The sequence below is a fragment of the Aspergillus mulundensis genome, assembly GCF_003369625.1.
Source record: "Aspergillus mulundensis strain DSM 5745 chromosome Unknown scaffold_0, whole genome shotgun sequence".
In the NCBI taxonomy this organism is placed as follows: Eukaryota; Fungi; Ascomycota; class Eurotiomycetes; order Eurotiales; family Aspergillaceae; genus Aspergillus; species Aspergillus mulundensis.
Genome location: NW_020797888.1, coordinates 2992533 through 3018372, shown reverse-complemented (window position 1 = coordinate 3018372; position 25840 = coordinate 2992533). Strand labels below are relative to the sequence as shown.

Genomic DNA, 25840 nt, shown 5'->3' with positions numbered 1-25840 from the left:
TCTATCTGGGGCTTGGGGATTACAATGTGTTTGAAGGTTCATATTCTTTGAGCTAGCTATGCGTTGTCCTTGAGTCACAGAGCCTTGTGGACATATTGGACGCTTTTGTTTGAAAATTCAACTAAAACCTTCTAAGTAGCCACAGACTGCAGCTGCAAGTCCTGCATGACACTGAATCATGATCAAGTTTATTATGCTTCATCGTCTCGCTCGAACTCGACACTAGGCCCAGCCCTTGACAGTGGCTTGGGAGTCAGAGCGTGAAACTGGCTTGAACTAGTCATTATTGTATGGCAGGTCTTCGACAAACCTAGCAAGCCTATCAAGCTTCTTCTCAAACTTGGAAATTGCACTTTTTTCCAGCGCCATTGCATCGACCTTCTGGTTCAGTGTGTGCATCGTATTGTCAACGAACTTGAACCCATCCGCCTCGAGAACCTTGAGCTTCCCGTTCAAGCGGCTCTCCAGATCCTCCAATTTCTTTTCGTAGGCGGCTTTTAACTCTTTGAGCTTTTGGTCAAACGCCGCTTTCAGCTCGCTTAGATCCCCGTTGTGACCAGGGCTACCAACAGTTGAAATCTCCCGCAAGGGTTGAAGCAGTTCAGGTAATTCCGGCTTGTTGGGGGGTTTCGACTGAGAGGCCGTTCTGACCTGGCTAGAACCCAACCTGGAGGCCTTGACAGCTAGTGTTCGAGCTAGACTTGGTGACAGCTTGTGTTTCGCCCAGTCAATTAGATCCAGGGGTTCCCAGCTACTGCCTGGTCCTTCTTCCTTTTGTGGCAACGACCTCGCCACTGACTCCCCAGGCGAAAACGCTAGTCGATTTGCGTACATCGGGTCAAGCTTCTCGATAACCGATGGCGGTGACTTATATTGGCCAAAGAAGGAGCCCTCTATGACTTCCCGGTCCGCATTCGGTCGCTCCGTTTCTTGTCGCATCAAAGAGGGTCCCGTTGAACATTCCGAAGCTTCAGGGCCATTCGATGCCGAACTGGACGTTGCAGAACTGCCGCGGTATCTAAGCGTGACTACCTTCTGGACATTAACAAAAACCTCGCACAGTCATAGAATAACCTGAGCCAGCTCACCAGTTTCTGTTGGTCATTGGAACCTTTTAGCTGCTCTTCATTCTTATGTGCGGCCTGACTGTTCTCAGCCGCCGGACTTTCGAACATGGCCTCGTCTGCCGGCGTGTCGTCTAAGACGATGGGGTTCGCCGCGTCACCTGGTGTTCCTGTCCAACCATCAGCACACTAATTAACCATGCAATCGCTTGACCGGCCTCACTTTCCGAAGCATTGTAATTTTCAGATTCATGATGTTTCCCTTCGATACATTGGCGGCTGCGGCGCTCGGCTCCGGCATCCTGGTCCTCGGTATCGGACTGGTGTAGCCGCTTCCCCAAAGGCGAAGAGGAAGCTGTTGAAAGCCCTTCGGGCATTCTTTCCCGCGGAATCTGTCTGGTTTTGATGAACGATAGCTTTGCTGCGATCGATGTGTGCTTTCGCGAGAAGCGGCTGGCGTGTTTCTGATAGAGTATGCATCAGGCTAAGGTGTCTTTGGATATCGAAGAATTCGAATCGTTTAAAGGAGCAGAAATCTTCCGTTCAACTCAGACGAGCAAACCCAGGTTTGCTTACCTTGGCGAAGTCACTCTGCAAGCAATCAGGATCCTTCGCGCGTAGCTGCTGGAGTAACGTGATGTCTGCTGGAGACCACCTGGTCCCCTCCTTTATCATGCTCCCTTCTTCTTGCGGCGCATTGACGGCCATGCCCGCAGCAGTTTCAGTAGGCAAAGTCATGATTGATACTGCGGCTGGCGTATTTCTATCCTCCATGAATTGGTGCTAACATGGGCCGTTTGGCGTGTGTTGTTGAGAGGCTTATTCAAGAGAAGCGGCCAGAAGACCTGGATTTAGACTGGGACCGGCCACAAGTCAACGTGGATTGAAGGTTCATGCGTGAATGGCTGTCTGAAAGAAGGTGCAAAGTTCAAAGAGAGCAAAGAAGCGCGCAGTGGGAGCATCGCGGAATTGACTCTGTGTTGCCGAGACGCTGCTGCTGGACATTGGTACTACTGTACATAAGTCACCAGGCAGAAACTCGGGCATCCTTTGTTTTCTAGGACTTGGGTTTCAAGTTAACCAGGAGGAGCGGGCACTGGCCCCTGGATCGCCACAGAGCAGAGATTGACGTACTTGTAATCGTCTACCAGACGCATTAAAGTGATTTTTAATATTGCAATCGCCACCTTTCAAGGGACAAAAGCTCAGCAGCAGCTCTTGTTTCTATCATGCCCCTCTCCCATAGTCCAACTATCAATTCTTAGCCCTTGGTTGAAAGTACTCATTTGTGTATATACAGTCTGTTCTGGGCCTCTGGATTGAGCTACTTTCTAGCTTCCCACTTGTGGGCGAGCTCCTGCTTTTGGCCTCCCAGTAGACAAAATAGTCTGATAAGACTGTCGGAGCGTAGTATACTGCTCGCCCCACTGTAGCCCTCGCCTATTAGCTTAGTCAGCCACACCGAGTATAGCTTCACTATCGTGGCCTAGCTAGATACAATCTCCAAGCTTTCATCTCCAAGAAAGACTAGATACCAGCAGTCGTCATAGGCTCGCCATATGGGCCACCAACTCACAGATCGCTTTAGATTCTGCCTCATGATTCTTCATACACTTATGAAGCTGCTTGAGTTGTTCGGACACGGAGGACTCTTTCATCATCGTAATCCGTAGATTGCTTTCTGCCACCTCAAGACGCGCTTCGCTCTCCTCCTGAGCGGAAATGGCTCGCTGGAGCTCGCGTTCCAAACTTAGGACCTTCTGCTCAAGAACTAATTTCGCTTGTCTCTCAGCCTCGAGCTCCTTGGCTAGTTCCGCCCTCCCTTTCCTTGTAGTAAGTAATCCAATATCCTCCTGTGGGGGAATTTTGCCAGGTTCATTGGCCTGAAGGTTATCGTTTCGTGTAGCGTGACCTTGAAAGACAGAGCCTCTTAGCTCACCGGCAACTGAGGCTTCGGTTCTTCTGGAAGCGAAATCACTCATGTCGACCGGCTGGGATATATCCACGTAGGCCGTAGTACGTAATGTCCTCGACGGAGTAACGTGACTGGGGGGGTTAGAAGAAGGTGGCGAGTCTATGGGTTCCGGATTACTGAAATTTGTGTCGCGGGGGATATTGTCATCCTGCGGCTGTATAAGCGATACAAATCGAACTAGGGGTGTAGAATGTCTATCCTGGAGGCCCGGGCCTACCAGGCATACCACTTACTTTATCACTGGATGGGGCGTTTCGCGGCCCAGGATCATTCTCAACTTCCACCAATTGATTTTGGTGGTCGGGATCATTACCGCGATTATAATTAACCTCAACCTCGGATGGAACTGGATCCTCGGTGACATGTCTATCGTCCAAGCTAGGAACACCTTCAGAGCTGCTTGAGTAGTAAACGGGGCCGAAAGAACGGTGGGGACCAGAGTCACTGTCATCTTCAGATCCGCTTGTATCCGTATTGCCGGTCAACCGAGAACGGGGAGACGGGCTCTGTACACGTTGATATGGCCGCCGGAGTAACCGTACCTGCACAATTTGTTAGTAAAATGTTCCAAAGGGGAATTATGAAGAGGCTAACTAACGCTTCTATCAAAGTCTATATCACCACCATCATTGTAGGTGCTTGATGAACAGGGAGCATGCTGATCGATGCTGCTCAGGAACCCATACCGGGTGACTGGAGACGGCGTTGCCGGGTGCGGCACATCGCACTCAAAATGCAATATTCTCGGGGAGAACGGTTGGGGCTCTATATTTGGTGAAGTTCTGGGCAATGGTGTGCTCGGTTGCCAGGGTTGCCCTTGTTCAAAGGACGGACTTCGGCTGCCCAAGTCCTGGCTGCAGTGCCGTTTTGAACCAGAATCCGGGCCCTCTGTTTGTGTGGATGGTGACGATGACCGCCGCTTTCTGATAACAACCGCAAGTAGACGAGTCTCAGGGACACTTAGGATTTCCTTAATGTCTGATGGATTGAGATTATCTTTCATCTTTCGCACCTTCCCTCGGATGGCTCCTGCTGACCGTCCCGGGAAGTCATCTTCAACTTTCTAGAAGCCCCAGAAGTCAGCATGGACAATGAAGCATGAAATGACCAGTGGTCCTTATTAAAGGATGCAAGACCATAAAATTGGCCAAGAAGAGACTTGTAGAAGGAGCTGACTTACCTTTGCAAAGCATCTTTCACTGAGCTCAGGATTCTCCTCCCTCAATTGCTGGAGCTTTTGTACCTCATCGAAAGACCACTTGGATCCTTGGCTTAGGTCCATAGCTTCGCAAAGAAATGTCGTCTATACCCAAAAGCTAGGTCAGACCCAACGACTTTGTGTAGTTGGTGACGGCAATCAAGTGAGTGAAACCACTGGCTTAAGCCTCCGGCGGGACCAGGTGTAGGCGAGAGGAGAACAGAGATCGTAAGTCAACATGAAGCAGTTACGACCAGTACCATAGGTTGAGAGGGTACGAAGTAGTAGAACAAGTTCAATTGGGAAAGCAGGTCTCGCAGAAAAAGCTTGGGAAAATATATGGTCAAGCAAACGAGCCGGTGTTGTTTCTCAGATTTGGGGGGGTGGACAAGTGGGGCAGCCCCCAAGCACCTCAGGGACCCGTAAGCACCTACAAAGTACACAGCAGTAGTTTCGATTGATTATACTACCAGGGTACCAGGGCAGACAAGAGCCAAAGCTCAAATGGATTATCAACGAGCTTTTGCATCCGAGGACTCCTGAATGCGCATATAAAAGGTTGGATCTTTCGAGATTGTCCGTTCGAGCTGCGAAGTTCAAACCACCAACCTGCGTTTCTAATTCAGAGTGTCCCACTAATCGTGAACCTTACCTTGCCATGCATATGGCAATTCTTGTCAGATGTAATCAGCGGCTTAGGATCTAGGTTCTGGGACCATATCCATGCTGTTTGGGCAGTAATAAATATCGACATGTAAGACTCCGCAGCAATTTTAAGGGGAATACTGAAAAGATACCGATAGAAGCCATGTTTACAAAGGTCCCCCTTTACTACCACGAATTACCCATCCAACCATTATAGTACCCTGGCGCAGATAGACACTTATTGCATTTCTAACCATTAAAAGCCACATGGATCTCCTTATAACTGCAAAAGGTTCTTTTACGTCGAAAGCCTAAATTACTCAGACGCCATTTGCCCAAAGATAGTATGGTAAAAAAACATGTAAAGGGAAACGCGAACCCAAGGCCGTGGTAAGACAAATGCCAGATGGATAGAAACTAACAGCACTCAGAACTCCTCATTTCCATCCTGATCGGCATTTTTGGGCTCTGACGCCTCGTCCATACCCTCATCTTCAGCTTCAAGCTGCCGGAACCGAGCAGCAGCGCTAGAAACGTCCCGGATGTAGTCAAGTGCAATCCCAACATCGGCCCGTAGAACCTTGCTATCCTCCCACACTCCCCTAACCTTCTTGGTGAGCTCTTCTAACTCTTCCCTCTTGACAGCACCCTGTTCACCCTCAAGCACCTTAGTAAGACGCACGACCATTTCAGTAAGAACCTCATTGTCCCGTGCCAGCTGTTCAAGCTGCGCAGTCTTGATCTTGCTCTCCTGCTCCAGTGATTCGATTTTGCGGTTCATTTGTCTCACTTCCTCGATGAAGCTCGATTCCGTGGTATTCAGTCTTTCTGTAAAGCTTGCGGACATGTTGTTGAGTGCTTGCATGTAGCTTGCTGACATGTTCTTGAGACTCTTCGTATAGCTCGCTTCCTGGTCTTTCAGGTCCTGCACTTGCTGGAGCATCCCTTCCACATCGTCGCTGTCAAGGGTCAAGTCGATGGCTTCAGAGTGGCCTTGGGGCTGGTCCGATGTGTTACCTTCGGCTGTGGCGGGCGGTGTTTGTAACGCGGGCTGCGGGGTCTTCGGCGCCAACGGCTGAGTGGACTCAAGCATATTGGCTAGATGACCGGGAAGGTTGTTGTCTGCCCACAACCTGAGATCAGCAGGATGCTGCAAACCACCCGGTGCGACTGGTTTGCCGTCAGGACCAGGAGCTCTACCCTGTTGTTGTGCGTCTTCGGACACGGACGGCTGCGAACGGGATGTGTGGCGTTTCTCAACAATGGACTTCAGAGAATTGTACGACGGCGGACTTGTACCATTTGTTACCCTTCTGAGGCTGGAGAGGGCGGAAAACGGCGTTGGAGATTCAGTTGAGGGATGTCCGACCTTGCGCTGAGCATCCTTCGGCACGCTTGCTATCTTGTCCGCGAGAGCGATAAGAAGCTCTTTGCGGATCTTGAGTGTTACGATCTATAGTGTTTGTCAGCAAACACTTTCTGTCAACCTACCTTGTTTAGGGAGGGCAGCTATGTGCCTAAACGTACCAGGCTCTTTCTCCAGTCAGGAAGGTCGTCGTCGACATCAGGAAGATCGCTGCTTGAGTCGGAGCCAGGGTCAGGTGACCCGTGTGCAAAGGGACCTTGTCCAACGAGATCTCTTGGGCTGCGTTCTTGAGATGCACGGGCTTGCAAGGAATGCGCCTTTGCCACAATACTTCCGATACTTCGATCAGGGAAGTGGCTTGCGTTGTTCTGGCACTTATTAGTAACTCGTCAAATCTGGGTATTACCCGAGCGATGGGCAGCATGGTATTTCAATGACTTACATGGGCAAATGTCGGAGCACCGGAATTGGGATTCTGCTCAAGCAGATGTTCCAGCATTTCCAACTCAGCTGCAGTCCAAACTCCGGGCATGATGATTTCAGTTGCTTCCAAGTTCCAGGTGCGGCTTCAAAAACCCAAAGATGTGAGTAGACAAGAAAAAGACATGGGGAGCGGATGGGCGTATAAATACAACAAGTGGAGGAGTGTTACCATAGCGAGGAGTGATCGTAGGCAGACAGCTAGTGAATGTCGCCAGTGGGGCTATCATGTCTGGCACAAAGCAGCTCTTCAGGCTTTATTGATGGGTGAAATGACCTAGGCTGATAGGCAATAGAATAAATCATGATTTGGCCTGTATCTAGCATATATACAGGTAGATTATGATCCAAACTCCAATAGCCATTATACCACTATGTCCCTAATGCTTGATGAACCCAACCAACTCCTCAAGCGTCTTGCAAACGCCCGTTATCCTCTTCTTATCCTCCAAGATCTTCACCTGCTCCTCTTCCATCTTCTTCATCGCCGCCTCCATCAGCACCTGCTCCTCTTCCATCCTCTTGACCTCCGCCTTGAGTTGTCCAATCTCCTTGACATATCCTTCCTTCTCCTTAGTCTCCGCAGCTAACTTGTCTCTAAGCTCATTACACTCGGCAGCAAGCTCTTCATTTTGAACCTGGGCAGCCTGCTGAGCATTCTTGAGGCAGCTTTTGAGCCGACTAATCAGCTCCTCGCCATCCTTATTCAGTTGGGTAAGCCACCGCCGAGTTATCGCCTGCTCCTCCTCCTCCTGACGCCACTCCAATGGCTTCGAGCGCTGTTCTCCTTCAGTAGCCGGACGGCTGTTCAGAAACTGTTGTGGGCTAGTTGACACCGCGGATTGCGGCGGCCGTTCGAGATTTGGATCTTGGTTTGGGGTTGCCCGAGAAGACTCCGGTAGGTTCTGATGGTCCAAGTTTGCGGGTGGGCTCTGCGTCGGCGCAGTGCCCGTCAAGGGTGCAGACTGCCTTCTATGGACGGTCTGTAAGGGGGCGGTTTGATTAACGGGCGTGAAAGAGCTCCTGACTGGCTCGACAGCTTTCCGCGCTGGGACTGTCGCTACCGCGGACTGGGTGTGTTGAATGGCGTTTTGTAGGTGTGAGTGGCTTGATAGCGTCTGGGTACTTGGTGACTGCGAGGCACCTTGACCTGTTGGTCGGGAACCACCGCCGCCAATCTAAACGCCCATTAGTCAATACACCTTTCCCTTGAATCCATGACTACACCTGCCAGCGAGTTCATGCCGTTGCTCTTCGCGCTTGTTGCGCTCTTAGCTGTTCCAGGGTTATCATAGATATCGCCTTCATCCTCGCTACTCTCAGAGTCTGTCTCATGGAACACCCTAGGATCCTGATGCTTGGCGGACGAGCCATTCCCGTCCATTGCTGGCCGCTTCGCCGGCGTTGTATCGCCAGAGCTTCCACGTTCCCTTCTCTTCCTGGCACTAATAGTCATAGATGTCATCCGGTAAAATTGCATCTGGACAGCTGCGTCGGTGTGGTTGGGAAAGTGATTGAGCTGTTAATGTGTCAGATGTAGACATTGGGATGATTTCGGTATCAAAGAAAGTGCAAAGTAGGGGTGGAAGGACGGATATACCTTGTGGAAAGCTGTCCAAGGCATACCTTTCGTATTGCCCGTTGTTCGCAGCCTGTGGAGGCGCTGCTTCTCCTCATCGGTCCACGAGGATTCGCCGACTCTGCGTGGCGTTGTTGTGGACATTTCTCTAGTATAATAAGAATCTAATTGAAGACCAAAATGGGGATTAGAAGCTAGGCCGCGGGGCTGTGTATTGCGATGTTGTTGATGAGCGCGTTCGACGGATTGTCGACGGGTGTCGTGTCGAGGTGGCACATGTTTGGTGTTTCCCGCCCCCGCGTGGCCTTGGCGGCCTCGGGCCTGCTGCTTACGTGTCGGCGTAAATACTCCGGAGCTGAACTACCTAAACTACACGTGGATTCTAACTTCGAACTACTTCATATAATGGAACTCTTTTCTTCTCGGTGGAGAGTATATATACTTCTGATAGTACCGCTGTCTAAGATAAATTATGTTAACTGAAATACTGAATAAAATGATTCAATGTCAGGCTGTCCGAACCGTCGTTTCACAAAGCCGGAATGGGACGATAAGCAGATTACGGAGTAAGGGGGCGTTGTACCAAGGGACTCAGGGAGCCATCGGCCAGCATAGAACTATAGCTTCGTTGTACAGAACTTGAAGAAGAAATGCGTAAACATTCACTAGCTTGTATGTAATCCACCAACTGACTTTATATTGTTTCGAGATGTACACTCTGCCCTCACAGGACTCACACTCTAATACTTGAAAAGTATTCCAAACAGCGCGTGAAACTATTTACCTGTGGTCCGGGGCCACAGCATGAAACAGAGAGTTGGGATCCCACGACTAGATCAAACCGAGATGTTATGATAGTGGCTTTCGACAAGTTGAAGGCTAGCTGCTGATGAGCAGGAGCTGATAAAGCAACAGGCCGAGATTTGACATCTAACGTAGATGCAAGTGAGAAATAGAAAGGTAAAAGGCAGGCGAAGAGATGACTGAGGAGCGGTGAAACGAGGGATGGGAACAATTTAATTCAGGCCATTGAGATGCCGGCTGTTAAGATGCGGCTGTTAAGATGCGGCTGTCAAGATGCGGCTGTCAAGATGCGGCTATCAAGATGCGGCTGTCAAGATGCGGCTGTGAAGATGCGGCTATCAAGATGCGGCTGTCAAGATGCGGCTGTGAAGATGCGGCTGTGAAGATGCGGCTGTCAAGATGCGGCTGTTAAGATGCGGTACCTCTCACATTCAACATGGACGCGCTCTGGCATCCAAGAGGCTTCTGGCCGCTGTGTGACGACCAGCTGTTCGATCTAATCACCAGGTATAGTGAGCCGCACTAAGGCTGGACAACAAGTACACTACTCGTGACCAACAGCTCTTCATGGCTCCACAACAGTCACGTCTAGAGATCTGTTAGATTCTGTTCAAATAGGTTCAAGGGCCGATGGAGTTTCAGGAGCGTGGTGTAAATGAACGATTCAGTTCCAGGCGGGATACCGCTCATGATTTTAGATACACTACTCCTCCGAACCATGCTGCGTAAGCGCATCCAAAATCCCATTTTGCTTCCACTGTTTCAATGACTCGGCAATCTCACTGAATCGCTTCAATTCCTCCTGCATCTTGCGGTTGTCACCCGTCAATTGCTCAATCTGCCAGACATATCTTTTATTTTCTGCTGTCTCAGCGTCGAGGCTTGATTGAAGCTTGACCGCATGATTTACGGCCGCTTGGAAGGTGTCTTTCAATCTTGCTGTTTCCGCCACGGAGTCCGCTAACAAAGCTTTTGTTTGTGTCAATTCATCCTCCAGTTTTCGAATCTCTCCCAAGTTGCTCATCATGCAGGTGTTCCAATCTGCTTGGAACTTGCTCGATATGGAATGTTGCGGGCTGCGATTTGGCGGCGTAGATTCAGGTTGTTGAAGTACAGGTGAAACCGACCATGAAATTGGTGGCGTTGATTCAGGGGATTCCCGTGCCGTTACAGCTCCCTCCGACATACCCCAGCTGATTGGGGACTGGTCCTCACTAGTTTGTGAAGAATTTGAATGCTGCGTTGATGGCACCGGCGCAAGGCACATCTCGAAAGTGCCGTTGTCAATCTGGAAAGCATTGGTAAATTGCGAGGTCGGCATTGGCGGCGAAGCATCCTCCCTGCCATTTCTGGACGTCTCCTGGATATTATATTCGGAGTCACTCTTCGTGGATACAGCAGCAGTATCAGCTCGTTTAGGTGCTCGCGACTCTGGCATTGGAGACTCGGCGGCAGCTCGCTTCATGATAGCCTTTGTTATGTTACTAAGCTCGAAACGACCGCGTGGCCTTGGTTGAAGCACTGATTCAGGAGCTGGAGGCATCGCGGTCGCCGTCCGTCGACGAGGGCTCTCCGATATTGGAGTTGGTGTAAACGCGGCGCTTGGATGGCTGATAGCTACGCCGATCATGCCACCGGGCGTGGAGGCCGGAGCATGTGCTGCACTGCGTCTTGGCGGCTGTGATCGTGTCGGAGTCTTTGCACTTGAAATTAGCGGGATGAAACTGTATAGTATAACTCCAAGTTGAGTCTATTTAGCTTACCCTCTCCGCTGCTATCTTCCTCGTTCGAGGTTCTTCAAAGGGTATATCGCTGTCGTCGTCGGACTCGCTGCTCTCCTCATAGGTGTCATCCTTCTCGTCGTCGGATTTGATCTTCCCTCCTGATGCACCATCAATCTGATCGTCATACTCACTGCTCTCTTGGTTGGAGCCCTCGCGGCCTCCATCACTGCTATCACTGTCTTGTGTCGCCACGGGGCGAGACTCTGACTTAGCAGCAGCCTTGGTCTTCATTTTTGGTTCAGAACCTGGCTTCGCCCGGTTGTAACCATATCGCAGCCGGATATAATGCATCTGCACGCCTTTTGGGGTATGTTCAGGGAAGTGTTTTGACTAGGGCCATCATGCTGAGTCAATAAGATGCACACTTTGCGGCCAAGCAACGAAGACACAATACCTGTCGAAAGACGAGTACTTTTAATCCCGAATAAACAGAGCAGAGGAAGATTGTAAGTGAAGTACCTGAAACTCATTCCAACTTAGATCGTGGAATTGCTCTCTTAACCGCAAGAGCCTGTCGTCTTTTGCCTTTGTCCATATAACCTGGGGTGGTCCATCACGGCGTGGCATGATACTGGTGGGTCATGAAACTGTGTAGTAGGGACACTGAAGTCAGATTTAGATGCTAAGCTGGGAACTCGATACCAGATAGAATACAATGCAGTTAAGAAGGAAGGGCAGACAGTGGCGGTCGCGCCTTCGGGCCGACCCTGCTCCATCACGTGACACCATTGATGCTTTGCCTCTTTGTCCGAATTGCAGGAATATATGTTTCGTCCACTTCATTCCTATCCTTCCATCCCCTGGCGAACACAATACAGAACATATGAACCAACCTCCATGCGCGATATACCTACCTCTTGTTTTCTGGCGCGAAATAGCTATCAACATTCCATGATCGTCCAGAGCTTTCCCATGTCATGCGTGAGAGCTCTTGAATCTCCGACTCTGTTGGTTTAAGAATAATCTGAGCGGCTGTAGTCATAAAGGTCATCGCGCAAGGCTGTCAGCCTCCTCAACAAATGAATGTTTCATTATCCAAAGCATCTAAAGTATCTGACCCATGAGAGCATTATCAAACGTCTACCCCTGAGCTGAGCTCGCCTGCTGCATCATATCAGCGAACCCGCCAGTAGTGTCAAGCTGCTTAAGAGCATCAAAAAAGGCCTCAACCTTTTGCGCCTTCTCATCCATCATTGTCTTCTCCTTTGTCAGTTCGGACACCCGCCTGGCCAGAGCCTCAGATCGCTCATCTCTCTGTGTTCGAACTGCATTAAGCTGATACTGCAGCTCTGTGTTCTTTGCCAGCGCCCGCTCCAACTTCTCCTCCAGCCGCTTGACTTTCTGCACATGGCCTATCACGTACATGTTCACGTCGAGTTGGAAGTCGTCTCCGAGTGACTTCCTTGGTGCCGACCTACCCGGGGGCTTTAGTGGCACGGTCTTTGTTGTTCCCTGATAGCCTGAGCTGTCTCCCTCTGCTGCATGTCGCGCTGGCCGGGGTATTGGTCGTAACTGCGTTGACCGCGGAGTCGCATTCGGCTCTGTCGCTCTCCCAGATGTATCGCCATCGATGACGGCACGCTTATTCTCTCGAGGCGAGGTAGTAGGTGGTGCGATGGCGGGTCTTTTCAAAGCAGTCGGAGAACCAGCACTGAGCTTCCGGGGGTCTGCTGGTTGGGACGTCTGGATAATAGGAACGATTAGCGAATCCGATCAGCGCCGCGAAACCACAAAGACAAGTCGTTAAGAAGGTAAACCAGCTTACACCCTCTGCTACCGTCTCATCATCATCGTCACACCCGCTCGAGTCATCATCAGTGGTCTCCTCATCGGTCGTCTCACTTTCTTCGTCAAAACCCTTCACATCATCCAATGTCTTCTCCTTATACATGCCATCCCTTCTGATGGGCTGAAGTCTATCAGAGCGCCTTCGGCCGGGCGTAGGCCCTCTCTCCGAGCGTCGAGATTCGAACTGAAACACGGCTCTGGGTCTCCCTCTGCTTGCCAGCATTTGCCGCCCAGCTGGTATTGTCCGGGGCCGCCCATTTTTCAGCCGGCTGTACTGTAACTGCACGGCCGGGTTGGAGCGACCAGGGAAGAGGTCTAGCTGTGCGGGCGGAGTTAGCCCAAAGATGGTCGAAAAAAATCGACAGCGCCGTCGGTCGCCGAATCACACGGGCCAGGCAAATGAAACAGGTCGCTGGTTCACGATACCTTGTGGAAGTCGGTCCAGCTGAGCTGGCAGTACTGCTCCTTGAGTCGCAAAAGCCGCTGGTTTGCTGCGGGCGACCAGCCTTCTCGGCGCGCTCTGCTAGACATACCGGTGATACTCCGTACGCGTCGGGATTTGTCGAACTTGGACTTTAGTTATGCTTTTTAGTGATAAATGATAATTTCCTCATAATCTCTGGAGAAGGATCGATCGGGGATTCGAGGGCCATCTTGACTAGCGCCAGTCAGCCGGTCGGGCAGCGCCCGCACCCCTTTTTCGTGCGTCCATGAACTCCATGCATCAAGGCTGCGCCGCTAGCACAGCCGGGCCCAGGCCCCGTCTCCCGGGCCCAAGTTGCCTTTGATAGTTGGGGCCGGGCGCCCAGGGCCGTCCCGAATCCAACAGATAATCTCGTATTCGCGCGCTCTCATTGGTAGAATCTCTCGTAACCAACAAAACCAGTCATGACTTGTAAATACACCAAAAAAAAAGCACATTCAAAACTGATTAGGATTAATGCGTAATAAAGATGTCTTTGGGTTATTGGAATCAGGTAGTTGATTTCTAAATTGTAACTCTACGCTCTGCGTAATTTCATCATTAGATATCTTTTTCTCGTTTATCAGAAAAGAATAACAATCAATGACAGAAAAGCCATGCGCCGCCGCTGCCACGTCAGAGAATTTTCTGGTTCATATTATCCTCCCCGATTCAAAAGTACCACCGCTAATCTCAAAGTGTAATTGGAATTGGCTCAAATAGCACTTGGTCAGATCAACGTTAGTTACGCTGCCATTGTGAGTTCGTTCCAAGAGACGTAGACTACGGGCCCTCGAAACCATCAACGCGGCAAGATCGGAAGATGTGATTGATCAAGGCCGCGGTCAAAGTTGGAAACACCCAAGTTTCGATTAGCGTTGAGATTAGAGTGGGCGACCGTAGCGTGGACGTGGTAAATAAACTTTCCTCGAACCGCAAAATATATATGTCACCACCAACACCACAATTCGATTTGTCGGCGATTCGAAGTAAGCACGGAGAGGCTTAAATGTAACGCTCATAATATGTATTTGCCTATCTGATTTATAGTACCATCACAGAACTAACTCAAGTCGTGGGCAATATATTCAGACATGACACGATTGAATGACTCTAGAAGGGCCCGGTCGAAAATCACCTTGTCAGCCTAAAATCAGCACAACTGGGTAAGACATGATTAAAGTATACTACGGGTTTCAGAATCCCAGGATACCAGAACAAAACAACCCAGTTTGCCAAAATTCCCTAACGCAATCGCCTAACCAATCCTGTTCCAAAGCCAACTTATCCTATCCAGACCATCACTTAACCTCCAACCGCAACGCATCATACTGGACATACAACGAATCCGGCAAGAGAGCCGTCTCCACACTCGTCGCATTAAATGGCAGAGAAAGCACAAACTCATTCTTCCCCTTCTTCAACTTGTTGGCCCCAAAAACAAACTTATGCTCGGTATTCTGGCACTGCACCGCACTGCGCACCCCACACGATCCGCTCCGCCAGTACGGGATCTCCCATGTATCCTCGTAGAGACCATTAACATTCACGGTCCAGGGCAGATTATTGTATTCCGCGGGGTCGGGATTCCACTTCGAGTTCCCGTTTGCGTTCCTCGTTCCGGCGAGTTGCACGGTGAATGTCGCAGTCTTTGTGTTTCGGAGCTGGCTTGCGGATAAGTCAAATGTGATTGTCCAGTTGTTTACGTTGTCGTAGTAAGACTCGTTGCGGAGGTGGTTGCCCTGGCTCGGGAAGAAGGACCAGTGGATGTAGTTCAGGTCTTTTGCGGGATCGCTTTTTCCAACGTGGTAGGTTATGCCTTCTGGGAAGTCGGCTTCGTAGTCGTATTTGCCCCAGTAAATGCGGTACTGTTCGGGCTGCAGGGGCTTCGAGGTATCCGGGGCGTAGCCGTGCAGGTACTCGCCGGCGGACTTATCGGGGACACCGATGCGCCAGAGTTCGCGGCCGGCGGATTCTTCTTTCCATGTGAAGCTTTGCGCTCTTGAGCCGGAGACTTTGACATTGTCTTTGATGAACCAGCCGAAGATTTCGTCCGCGTAGATGGTGACGCGGTATGTCCCCTCCACCACACGAGAAATTGAGAATGATCCAGACTTGTCGACCTCAGTCCAATACTGCTTCGAGTCTTTCTCAAAGACATTAAGCTGAAAGTCCTGCCCATTCTCCGAAAGAACTATAATCGGCTTCTTCGCGCCCTTGGGCAGGTTTACCTTGCCCCTAAACGTCGTGCGTCCCGAGCTCGGCACGTAATTGGGGATATGCTTCGCAATGCTATCGTAGAACTCAGCATTCCACTCAGGATCGGCGTACTGCGCTGCGTCGGCGCGGAGCTCCGCCATTGTTGTCTCCGGGCCCCCGGCGTTGAAGTGGTAATACTGCGGCCCGAACGTGCGGTCAAACCCATGGGTGAGATTTGGCGTCGGGGCCCCAAAGTGACCGGAGACAATGTAATTGTAGACGATCCCGTCCACGACAAGATCAGCATGGATCGGGCCGCCGTAGTATGTTTCCCGCGTGTTGTGCACTAGCCATGCACCGTAGGTATTCCCGTCGCCGCTTGTCGAGCCGTCGGAGAAGTGCCCGTGGGTGTCATGGTCCCGCCAACTTTCAGACAGTGTGTACTTTGTGAAGTAATCCGAGTACTCGCTCACATAGGGGTCGTCTGGTGTATCACCTAGGTAAGTTGTCGCATCCTGGACGGTGAGCTTCGTCGTGCTAGACAGCGGCATGGGCCCGTAGTTGCCCTCGCTGCCAGAGAAGTGCGTCCAGAGATTTGTGTTTGGTCTGAAAATAGTCCGGAGTTCTCCGAGCCCGCGATTAAAATATACAGCATCATTGTAGTACGTCACGCGCGAGAAAGCATGCAGGCCCGTTTCCTCGCCGCGGAGGAAGAGGTACTGCGCGAGGGTCTGATTTGTCGACTCATACGTATCGTCCATGATAATACCGACGTAGGGTGTGCCTGTCGAATCCGTGCCGTTCACGATTGTTGGCTCCGCACCAGGTGTCCAGAAACCGTCGGGAGTGCAGGAGCAGTCGAGGTAGGGGCCCTGTCCGCTGTTGCCGCTGAGTGGGCCGAGGAGGTCTTGTCCGTCAAGGTTTGCGTCGACAACATGGCCGTTTGAGCGGGAGACTGCGATGGACAAGCGACTGTTTGAGATTTTGATGTGTGTTGAGTTGGAGGTTGTTGTTAGAGCTGCGGTGGAGGAGGCGGCGAGGCCGAGGAAGACCAAGGTCTTCCTGAGAGTGGGCGTGAACATTGTGTGATGGTTGATTTGGCTGATGTATCACCACTGCGTCTATCTTCTAAGCCTGGCTAGAAATATCATTGTCGCTATATAAGGGAAAGGACGAAGGGAACAGGGTCGGTACCTTGCATTGCATTATGCCGAGATCACACCATCACTCTACCCCGGAGATGAGGTCAATCTAAACAGCATGCGGGGTATACTCTGGGGATGCTGAAGTCCACATTAGCCGATCCCTGAGCAATCTATAATCTGCACGTCATTTTGTTTGCCCTGATTTCCCGGCCTTCGATCATTGGTGGAACGCCGGGCGGACTCATTCCCATATGCAGCCACTCATTGGCGACTGGTCGAAGTACCTCCGTGACGACTTTGCTTCGGTCTCTTCTTGCCCGAGCTACGCGGAGTTGAACCGTTTTCTGCGAGTTTGTCCAGGGTCTGGCAACCTGTGAACATGCTCATTTCGTGATGACTGATGAGATCCCCATGACCATAGTTGCCCTACTTCACATTGCCCCACCCACGCCCTTCCCAAGGGCCAACCTCAGCTAGAGGAGGAACAAGGAATTCAAAGTGATCACTCATCCCGTTCATCACCACCAACCATCCTTGTCTCCGGTGCCCCCAAATAACTATACAACTGCCCCTCCAAACTAAGCACAATCTTCTCCAGATAGACCTCGGGCGAATTCACACTCCACCTTAACACATGTTCCCCCTTCTCCAACCCATTTATCAAGACATCCCTCTTCCAAACACCATCTGCCACTTCGGCACTCCATCCGGGCGGCGTATCACCCGGCTCTTCTGGCTCTCCAAGAACACGTGTAAAATTCGCAGGTTGGTCGTCAACTGTCAGAGAGTACTGCATCGGCAGATCCGGGTCTGTGTCTAGCGCACCGTTTATGTAGACGGTTGCGTTGAAAGCGGACTTCGAGTTGAAGAGGTAGATGGAGTACTCGACAAAGGCGGATTTGACGGCTTCCGGTGATGCCCGGGCCGCTTGGTACGGGCGGAGGGCTATTGAGCCGGAGCGGCTGCGGGAACCAAGGTGGGGGATGTGCTTGAAGGCGATATCAGTGTCGTTGCCAAACGATGAGCGCTGGAAGTGCGAGCCTTCGATTGAAATAAACCCGCCTGACTCAGGGAAGCCGACGAAGTCATCTGGAACTCGGAGGTTCCGGATGGGGATATGGATAAGGTCAAAGTATGTCGGTGATGGATCCCATTCAACGCGTAGTTGAACGGTCTCTGTGAAGTTCTCTGGTACGGAAGACCAGTCGATTGAGACCTCCAGTCTCTCTTCTGGGTGGTCCTTCGAGAGCGTCCCGTTCGCTTTGGACAACCGAATCCACGGATGAGGTATCGAAATAGACCAGCCAAGAGGTTTTCGATGATCGCCTCGATGGAAGAGCTCAACAATTCTTGCCTCTGGGCCATACGGGTCCATGATTGGTAGGACAGGGGAGAAGCCTTCGTCTGTTGGCAGAGACGGGTTGATCGAAGCGCAGATGCGGGCTTGGTAGTAAGCGCTCATAGACTGCTCCACGAAAATCCCTAGGTTTCCGAAGGCGTAGTCAAAGTCCTGCCTCAGTTGAACATAGGACAGGTTTGCAAGAACATCGCGTGATGAAGGCCTCCAGTCTGCAATTCCCATGTCAAACTTTGGAGTGGCCATTATCCCCTCCCATTTGCCGCCGGCGATAGAATTGTATTCCTGGGTCAAGTCATAGTCATCTTCGAAGTAGTTGAGTACATTCTGAGCGACAAGGTTCGCGGAGTTTCGTCGCTCAAAGCTGAATTGGCGGTTTCGGCCCTGACCAAGGAGGGTCTGGTAATAGTTGTAACCGGCTTGGGCGGGATATGTCAGAAGATGATATAGAGCATCGCGCCGTTCTTCAGATAGATTCTCATGAATTTCTTGTGCTGTCTCCGCTAGGTCTTTCCAGTCTTCAAGGACGCGTTCGGCTTCGCGGAAATTAAGGACCGAGTATGTTGTTGGCTCTAGCATCTCGTACTTGCGCAGTCCAGCGAGATGACTGTGTTCCAGCAGAGCTGATGCGATTTGTTCCGCATATTCAGTTCCAAAGTCGCGAGCTGCCAGCGCTTCGAGGTAGGAATGGATACTCTCAAAGTCAAATCGAGATGCGTTCCAGGCCAGGTCAAAGGCGAGTGAGATGGGGACTTCCATGGGTTTGATGTCCCCAACGTTGATGACCCAGATTCTGTCAGCGCCACGCTCGTATGCCTGGTATAGCTCTTTGTAGACTTTGGGCTAGACGAATCTGTCAGGCTTGGTTTGCAGACGGAATGAGACAACTTACAAGGTTGTTATTGTTCTGCCACTTCCAGCTCTTCGGGCGCCCGACGTAATCAAAATGATAGTATAACTGTTGACATTAGCATCACAAACAGGGCAATTGATGGGGAAACTTACACCAATTCCACCAGCCCTCTCCCGTTCCTTATCGGTTGGCAACCGCTGCACATTCCCCCAGTTATCATCCGAAAAGATCAACGTCACATCATCAGGCGGGACAAGACCAGCCGCATAATAAGTCATGACCTCCTTGTACACCGTCCAAGCCTGCGGCACGGCATCGGTTCGATTACCATGATACTTTGCCAGTAACTCCCTCTGAGCCGCCCAGACATCTTTCAAAACAGCAATTGGATCCTCAGCCTTGAGCGCCGAATCATTCTCCCCGCGCATGCCGATAGTGAAGTATGTTTCGTTATCCCCAGCTCTCTTGACACCTTCTTCCATATACCGGACCACATTTTCTTTGTTTGTCTCCCAGTTCCACTCACCACCTAGATCGTCGGAAACAAGTTTCCACTCGTTGCTAGACCTTTGCATTGGCTCCGCATGGCTTGTGCTCACAACAATGCCCCAGTCGTCGGCGAGCTGCTGGTTCCGCGGATCATCGGTGAAGAAAGATCGACCTGGCTTAGGGATCCAGGAACCCCACATGGCAGGCCACATAAAATTGGCCTTGAGGCGAATGAGGAGGTCGAAAACATGGCGGTAGAAGTCGGCGTCGAAGGTATAATCCGTGCTGTTTCCGGCTTTGTGCCACCACCCTGTCAATGCGGGGGCTTCGTCGTTGATGAATATGCCGCGGTATTTAATGCTGGGTGAGCCGGATGTTGTCGTTTTATTCAGAGCATAAATAGTATCATGCTTGGTGACAGGGACGTCCGCCCAGAAATGGAGTCTTAAAATTGTCAATGAGCAACGGAGTGTTAGAGGGAAGGAGCGGTGGTCAGGTGACGTACGGTGACTTCCCGATTTGCTCGGAGAGCGTAAAGACTCCAAACATCGTTCCTCGTTTGTCGCTTCCCACAATCACCAACGCATGGCCAATACCAGGAAGAGGGTCCTCAACCAGAACTGTTCGGAATGTCTCCCATTTAGCCCGGATATCGTCAACCAAAATTTTACCATCTTCTTCGAGCTTGGCTACCAACGACGAGTTTGCCGTTGCGACAATAATCACGAGCCCGCCTGAGAAGTCTTCTTCTGCGGCAACTCCTCCTTCCGGAGACCACTCCAAAACGCGATGCTCAACGCCAGTGACCTCTTTGAGATCAGAAGCCAAACAGTCGGTCGCTATTTGAACACCGACAGGATCGCTTGCATCGCGCAGGATTGGACCAGTGCCAAACTCGACCGCTCCGTCGTCAGGTTCAAACGTCACCAACGGCTCGTCTAGCAACGCGGAGGTGAGCCCACAGAAAAGTAAACTCAAGAGGATGTAAAACATTCTCATCGTGAAAATCCCAGTGCAGCTCTATTGTCAGTTTCAGTGCCTCTGCCGTCCTGTACCTAAAGCTTGTCGACTGAGTCTCTGGCTAGACTAATAAAGATATAGTTGCACATTGATGCCTCCACAGAATCCTGAATTGAGATCTCCGGGTCCCATTTGCTATGAGTCGGCCAAGTCCAGGTAACACCAAAACTGATTCGTGGAAATTATGCGATGCCCAGCATTCGGACACTTTTGTCCGTCACCTTATAATTCATGCGTCCTGCTTGCTCCTCCGCTTAGCCAATACTGGAGACAGGCCATGCCCTATGTCGAAGTATATGATTCGCCCTAGACCGCCCCATGGGATTCCTTCGTAACCAATAGACTTCCTTGGCACTGGGGTAATTGAAGCGATATCTGGGGTAGATATACCGAATGGCGTCAAGTTTGCCGCAACAATGAGCTGGCCATGGATAGTTCAGGCTTGGAAGGCGCATTGGGCTATCGGCTACTGATGGATTGCATCATTAACCGACCAAGGTCGCCGACCTCTATACCGACGCAAAGAAACATCACGCTTTTTGCTCGGGATAATGCTCCGCCGACTTCATTGCCAATATTTTTGTCGCAAGCGAAGGATGGGCAATGTCTGGACAGCTTTCACTGCAAATCATGGAGACGGGATGGAGATCGAGTATAAGACCAGGCCATCGGGCCAGGGGATCTTTGCTTCCTCTTGGATAACGGTCACTATAATCCTTTACCACGGAGCCTGTCTTTTGAACGGTCAGTACGATGATGTTCCGGACGCTCGCTTCCACCGTGCTTGCGCTCGCCGCCTGCGCGGGCGCGAAATGGATTGTCCCTGGTGCACGGTGGTATGATACCGACGGGAATCTGTTCAATGCTCATGCTGGAGGACTTTGTGTGGACCAGGAGACCGGCAAGTTCTACTGGTTCGGCGAGTACAAGGTGCAAGGCCAGGTCGAGGGAGGCGGAATCTCTGTTTACAGCTCTGACGACCTTGCAACTTGGACCTCTCATGGGTTGGCCTTGAGTAAGTGTCAGAAAGCGTACCCTAGAGAGCGGATTGACTGACAAGTATAGCGCCCATTGAGAACCACACCTACGTCTCCAACCATAACCGTATTCAGCGGCCCAAGGTCATATACAGTGAAGAGACGGGCGAATACCACGTAATTCCCACTCACCCTTTTCGCTCTTCCTGAAACAACCACTAACAACCCTTCTAAGATGTGGTGGCATGCCGACGACGACAGCTACTCCTGGCTCTTGCAAGGCCTTGCCACGTCACCGAATATCGCGGGACCCTACACCTTTGTGTCCGCAACCTCGCCACTAGGAAACTGGTCGCAGGACTTTGGCGCCTTCACTGACTACAAGTCTGGACGGTCATATGCCCTCTATTCCAACGGCGACAGAGTCGAAGGCCGCGACGTGTATCTCAGCCGTTTCAATGAGAACCTCACGGCCGTTGAGGAGGTTACCTACCGGTTCCCAAAATATGACTTCGAGGCGCCGACGATCATCCAGACCGAGAAGAGTTACTTCGCCCTCATGAGTCACAAGACGGGTTACCGGCCGAACAGTAAGTGATCTCTCACTACTGGCCGTGAAGGTGATATAATGGACTGACTCTTCGAAATAGACGTTGTTGCCCTCCGTGCAGATAATCTCGAGGGCCCCTGGTCACAGCCATTCTTTGTCAGTCCAGCTTATACCCGGACGTTTAGCACGCAAAGTGGATTCTCGTGGAGGATTGCTGGGAGCAAGAAGACCACGTATTTGTATATGGCTGATCAGGTTGGCGCGCCCTTAATGCAAAGACTGGATTATCTCTGACATTGTGGATTAGTGGGACTTGAATAGTCTCTGGGAAAGTCGAAACGTCTGGCTCCCTATTGAGATTGATGAGCGCGACGGTAGCCTCGAGGTTGTTTGGCATGACATTTATGACCTCAACGTGTGAGTACCTGGAATAACAGTCAGACGACCTCCCGGCTATGGTACTGAACGAATCCATAGAAAAACGGGAGAATGGAAGCCAATAAAAGGAAAGACCTACATTTCCAAGCATGCCGAACTATCTGGACAAGCGTATCTGCAGGAAGCTGTATGTTCTCACCTCTGGTATCTTTTGTGTCCGAGCCGAACTAATCATCATCAGTCATTCGCCAGCGGCAACCGCATCGCAACCGGCATCTACGGGAACGACAGCAAAGTCACCTTCACTGTTGACGGCCAAGGCACCGATCAGTGGGTTTCCTTCTACCACCAAAGTGAGCCCCAACCCCATTTCACTACTTCGCGTACTAATAAATACCTCTCAGACATCGACGACATGGGCTTCGGCGACCAACCGCAAGGTCAACCCGACCGCATCAACGGCACTTGGCAGCTACGCCGGATCAGCAGCGTGATCGTGAACGGTGACGAGGAAAATGTCCATACCTTATACCAGAAAGACACGCACAAGGGAATTATTCTCTCGACGCCGCTTCTGCTTCCGCTGAAGGAGGGCAAAAATACAATCACGGTTGGTGGACTGTATAATGGATTTGATTATAAGGGGGCGGATTTGGATCGGATCGTTGTTTATCCGCCTGAGGGGGGCAGGAACAAGGGGAAAAGATTCTGGTGGTGGTAGGAACAGCTGAGGCTTGCTTTCGGACAGGCGGATGATTCACTGGGTCGCTTTAATGCACGTTGTTGTTGGCGCGGAGACCTTTGATGTCGTTATGACCTAGTAAGTGAAGCGAAACCATAAGGCCAATAAGGGAGCATTGTGTGGTTGTAAGAGAGCGTCAAACATACTTTAGCCCTGCCGGAGTATAATGGCACTCAAGAAAGGACCACTTATTGACTATGCTTGTTCAACATGGAAGCCAACGTTGTCCTTCAAAAACAGTACAATGTCATTGATCTCATCTGGCATCTTATACCAGTGCCCGAACTCCTCGTATATTTTCCATGTCACATCCATGCCTAGCCCATCCGCCAGTATCGACGCCATCCGTTCTCCAAGCTTGACTGATACCTTTGCGTCCGCGGAGCCGTGGCCGAGGAAAACAGGAACAGTAAGATGGGGCACGAATAGCGCGTCTTCCGAGTTATTCCCTTTTGACAATGGTGGTAAGTCAAGGATCTCTCTGACATGGTTGACGGTCTGGACGTGCACAGGGGGTTCGGCGCCGTCTGAATCGCGCGCGAAAGGGTCATCGTCGCCTGGGTCCGCTCCCTCTTGCATCTTCAGCAGGCCAGATATCTCACCGTCAAACGGCAACCACCCGCTCATCCCCACGAAGCCCCCTAAACACCGCCAATCAACTTGCCCAGGCTCCGTATCACCAGCAAACCCACCCAACATGGAGAATACCGAAGCCGCGCAGCCCTGGCTCAGCCCACCGACAACAATCCTCCCATACCCATCACCCCTTGACAAATTGTTTGCGGCCTCCAAAACCCTTGCTTCCTCTTCAATCAGCGTCCTTAGAAACCCCGCGGTCTCCTGTAACCCCTCAATCTGGATCTCGCTCCGATAATTCGGTTCGTCCAGCGACCAGTTGTCGAACCACTGGTCTATCGGCGTCCGGTTAAAGAGTATGGCGCGCCGCTTTGCTGCCGTGGGGAAGATGAATTTTGTTGTTGGGAGGCGCGACGCGAGGGCCGTTGATGCTAGGAATTCGTGGCCGAAAAGGGTGGCGTTGCTGCCGCGGCCGTGGAGGAGGATCAGCGTGTGCGTATGGCTTGTAAGGGGCGGGATTGTGAGCGGGGTTGGGTATTCCCTCCCGATCGACTTCGGAGATGGGGTTGAAGCTGGAGGCATGATGATACCTGTAGTTGAAGTTGAAATCCTGTTGCTCTGCGGACCTTGAGTACTTGCTCATGAACTCAGCGGGGTGGATTGACTTGAGCCTGTAGATACGAGGTTGGGCTTTCTAACTGCAGGTGTGCTGGAGCAGAGACGTAAGCCTTATGCAGTCTTGTGATCTCGCATAAATGCCGCACATGTTTGCCTTCTCCGCTGGTTGCTGGCAGGCAGTTTTTCCCCATGTTCGCGACTCAATGCAGACACTCAACTTGTCGACGAACCTACAGTCGGTCAACCGAAGACATGCGCCGCGTCGGAGAACAGACATACGCCGACCACGTTTACGTGACAGATGCTCCGTAACATTGGTAACACACAGATACCGACCTGAAATCAACTGGTCAGATATTCTAGACCGTATACGTATTACGTATTGATATGCTGTGGGTCGTCACACAAAGAAAAGAAAGCTTAAGCGCCAAGCGTGGAAAGGGGGCGGGGAATAAACATATTACCATGCTGCGTAGTCTCGCTTGGCCGTGGTGGTGTTGTATCTAATGGAAAATTACTGTCAGAATGATACGGTAATTCTGACCCCCATTGTTGCCAGACACAAGAATTCAAGTCCGACAGCACGTGACTAGGTAGTCTTAAATGAGTTTAGCGCCGCGTTAGCAACGCTCTTTTTTTCTTTGGGCACTGAGACCACAGTTGGGGTCAACTAGGTCACGCGGGTTAGGTATCTAAGGCTAATTAAAAGTAGCTAGTATAAAGTGCCTTGGTTATCTAACCCTTATTTTTTTTTTAATTTTTATTTTTATATTATTAAATATTTTATTATACTTTATAAAAAATAAATAATTACCTAAGCTAGTTTAACTAGTTACTAATTAATTTTTTATCTTACTTAATTATTAGTTATTAATTAATTACTTTATAATATCTTAATTATTATAGGTTATTAGTATAGTAAATCCTAAAGTTAAAAATATTAAGACTTAAGTAAGTAAATCCTAACTTATTAATAACTAGTTTTTAACTAGTTATTTATTAATAATTATAAATAAAGGGTAATTACTATATTTTTACTAATTTATTATACTAAGTAATTATAATAATAAAGCTTAAAATATATTATAACCTACTTAAATATTTAAAAAGTAGCCTAAGTAATATAATATATATTATTTTTATAAATAAGCCTATTATAAATATTTTAAAAATTAAGAAAGTAGTAAGTATATATATATATATATATATATTATATATATATATAATTAAAGCTTAACTAATACCTAACTAGTTATTAACTAGTTATAAATTTAATATAAATACTATTAAAAATATTAAAAAAAGTATATTTTTAACCCTTACCTATATTAAACATGTTTTTATATTAAATATTAATACTTTAGGGTTTAAATATGCCTTATAATTTATTTAAATATTAAAAGCCTTTATTACTTTAAGCTTAATAATAATAGGTAAAAAAATATTTAGTAATATTAGGCTTTTCTTAAGGTGTATAAAATTAATAAAAATAAAAAAAATATTATTAAATAAGTAATATATTTATAATTAATACCTAACTAGTAACTAACTAGTCCCTTACCTTAATAACTATTTTTAAAGTATAAGTAAGCTATTTAGTAATAATAAAAAAGTATTTTTTTATTTTATATTTAATAAGACTTATAGGCCCCAAGTTACTATTAAAAAACTTATAAATTTAAGTTTTTTAAATATATAACTAATTATTAACTAGTTAGCCACTAGTTAAAAATTAATTATGCCTTAGCTTTTATAGCCTGCTATAATTAAAACTAAAAGTTTTTAAATAA

At 49.7% G+C, this 25840-nt stretch overlaps 11 protein-coding genes across 11 annotated transcripts; 1 reads left to right on the top strand and 10 right to left on the bottom strand.

Moving 5' to 3' along the window:
• Nucleotides 1-276: 276 nt before the first annotated feature.
• DSM5745_00750 (uncharacterized protein) lies at nt 277-1802 on the bottom strand (the record flags this gene model as incomplete). The annotated part of the gene is made up of 4 exons (XM_026742766.1): nt 277-1035; nt 1089-1234; nt 1288-1528; nt 1641-1802. 4 exons carry the CDS (start codon nt 1800-1802, stop codon nt 277-279), a joined length of 1308 nt encoding a protein of 435 aa, XP_026608611.1.
• Nucleotides 1803-2608: 806 nt separating this feature from the next.
• Nucleotides 2609-4321, bottom strand: DSM5745_00749 (uncharacterized protein; the record flags this gene model as incomplete). Its single annotated transcript, XM_026742765.1, has 4 exons — nt 2609-3187; nt 3273-3581; nt 3638-4102; nt 4220-4321. 4 exons carry the CDS (start codon nt 4319-4321, stop codon nt 2609-2611), a joined length of 1455 nt encoding a protein of 484 aa, XP_026608610.1.
• A 988-nt stretch (nt 4322-5309) lies between these two features.
• On the bottom strand, nt 5310-6780 carry DSM5745_00748 (uncharacterized protein; the record flags this gene model as incomplete). Its single annotated transcript, XM_026742764.1, has 3 exons — nt 5310-6335; nt 6410-6616; nt 6691-6780. The coding sequence occupies 3 exons, from the start codon at nt 6778-6780 to the stop codon at nt 5310-5312; spliced, it is 1323 nt and encodes a 440-aa protein (XP_026608609.1).
• A 328-nt stretch (nt 6781-7108) lies between these two features.
• DSM5745_00747 (uncharacterized protein) lies at nt 7109-8451 on the bottom strand (the record flags this gene model as incomplete). Its single annotated transcript, XM_026742763.1, has 3 exons — nt 7109-7906; nt 7954-8247; nt 8329-8451. The coding sequence occupies 3 exons, from the start codon at nt 8449-8451 to the stop codon at nt 7109-7111; spliced, it is 1215 nt and encodes a 404-aa protein (XP_026608608.1).
• Nucleotides 8452-9814: 1363 nt separating this feature from the next.
• Nucleotides 9815-10576, bottom strand: DSM5745_00746 (uncharacterized protein; the record flags this gene model as incomplete). The annotated part of the gene is made up of 1 exon (XM_026742762.1): nt 9815-10576. One exon carries the CDS (start codon nt 10574-10576, stop codon nt 9815-9817), a length of 762 nt encoding a protein of 253 aa, XP_026608607.1.
• Nucleotides 10577-10637: 61 nt separating this feature from the next.
• On the bottom strand, nt 10638-11126 carry DSM5745_00745 (uncharacterized protein; the record flags this gene model as incomplete). The annotated part of the gene is made up of 2 exons (XM_026742761.1): nt 10638-10814; nt 10875-11126. The coding sequence occupies 2 exons, from the start codon at nt 11124-11126 to the stop codon at nt 10638-10640; spliced, it is 429 nt and encodes a 142-aa protein (XP_026608606.1).
• Nucleotides 11127-11975: 849 nt separating this feature from the next.
• Nucleotides 11976-12906, bottom strand: DSM5745_00744 (uncharacterized protein; the record flags this gene model as incomplete). Its single annotated transcript, XM_026742760.1, has 2 exons — nt 11976-12578; nt 12661-12906. The coding sequence occupies 2 exons, from the start codon at nt 12904-12906 to the stop codon at nt 11976-11978; spliced, it is 849 nt and encodes a 282-aa protein (XP_026608605.1).
• Nucleotides 12907-14447: 1541 nt separating this feature from the next.
• DSM5745_00743 (uncharacterized protein) lies at nt 14448-16427 on the bottom strand (the record flags this gene model as incomplete). The annotated part of the gene is made up of 1 exon (XM_026742759.1): nt 14448-16427. The coding sequence occupies one exon, from the start codon at nt 16425-16427 to the stop codon at nt 14448-14450; it is 1980 nt and encodes a 659-aa protein (XP_026608604.1).
• Nucleotides 16428-16992: 565 nt separating this feature from the next.
• DSM5745_00742 (glycoside hydrolase family 115 protein) lies at nt 16993-20188 on the bottom strand (the record flags this gene model as incomplete). The annotated part of the gene is made up of 4 exons (XM_026742758.1): nt 16993-18690; nt 18740-18805; nt 18853-19633; nt 19695-20188. The coding sequence occupies 4 exons, from the start codon at nt 20186-20188 to the stop codon at nt 16993-16995; spliced, it is 3039 nt and encodes a 1012-aa protein (XP_026608603.1).
• Nucleotides 20189-20965: 777 nt separating this feature from the next.
• DSM5745_00741 (putative Galactan-beta-galactosidase) lies at nt 20966-22835 on the top strand (the record flags this gene model as incomplete). Its single annotated transcript, XM_026742757.1, has 8 exons — nt 20966-21224; nt 21275-21363; nt 21422-21776; nt 21837-21991; nt 22044-22153; nt 22214-22301; nt 22356-22467; nt 22519-22835. 8 exons carry the CDS (start codon nt 20966-20968, stop codon nt 22833-22835), a joined length of 1485 nt encoding a protein of 494 aa, XP_026608602.1.
• A 216-nt stretch (nt 22836-23051) lies between these two features.
• DSM5745_00740 (putative Phospholipase) lies at nt 23052-24014 on the bottom strand (the record flags this gene model as incomplete). Its single annotated transcript, XM_026742756.1, has 1 exon — nt 23052-24014. The coding sequence occupies one exon, from the start codon at nt 24012-24014 to the stop codon at nt 23052-23054; it is 963 nt and encodes a 320-aa protein (XP_026608601.1).
• Nucleotides 24015-25840: the final 1826 nt, after the last annotated feature.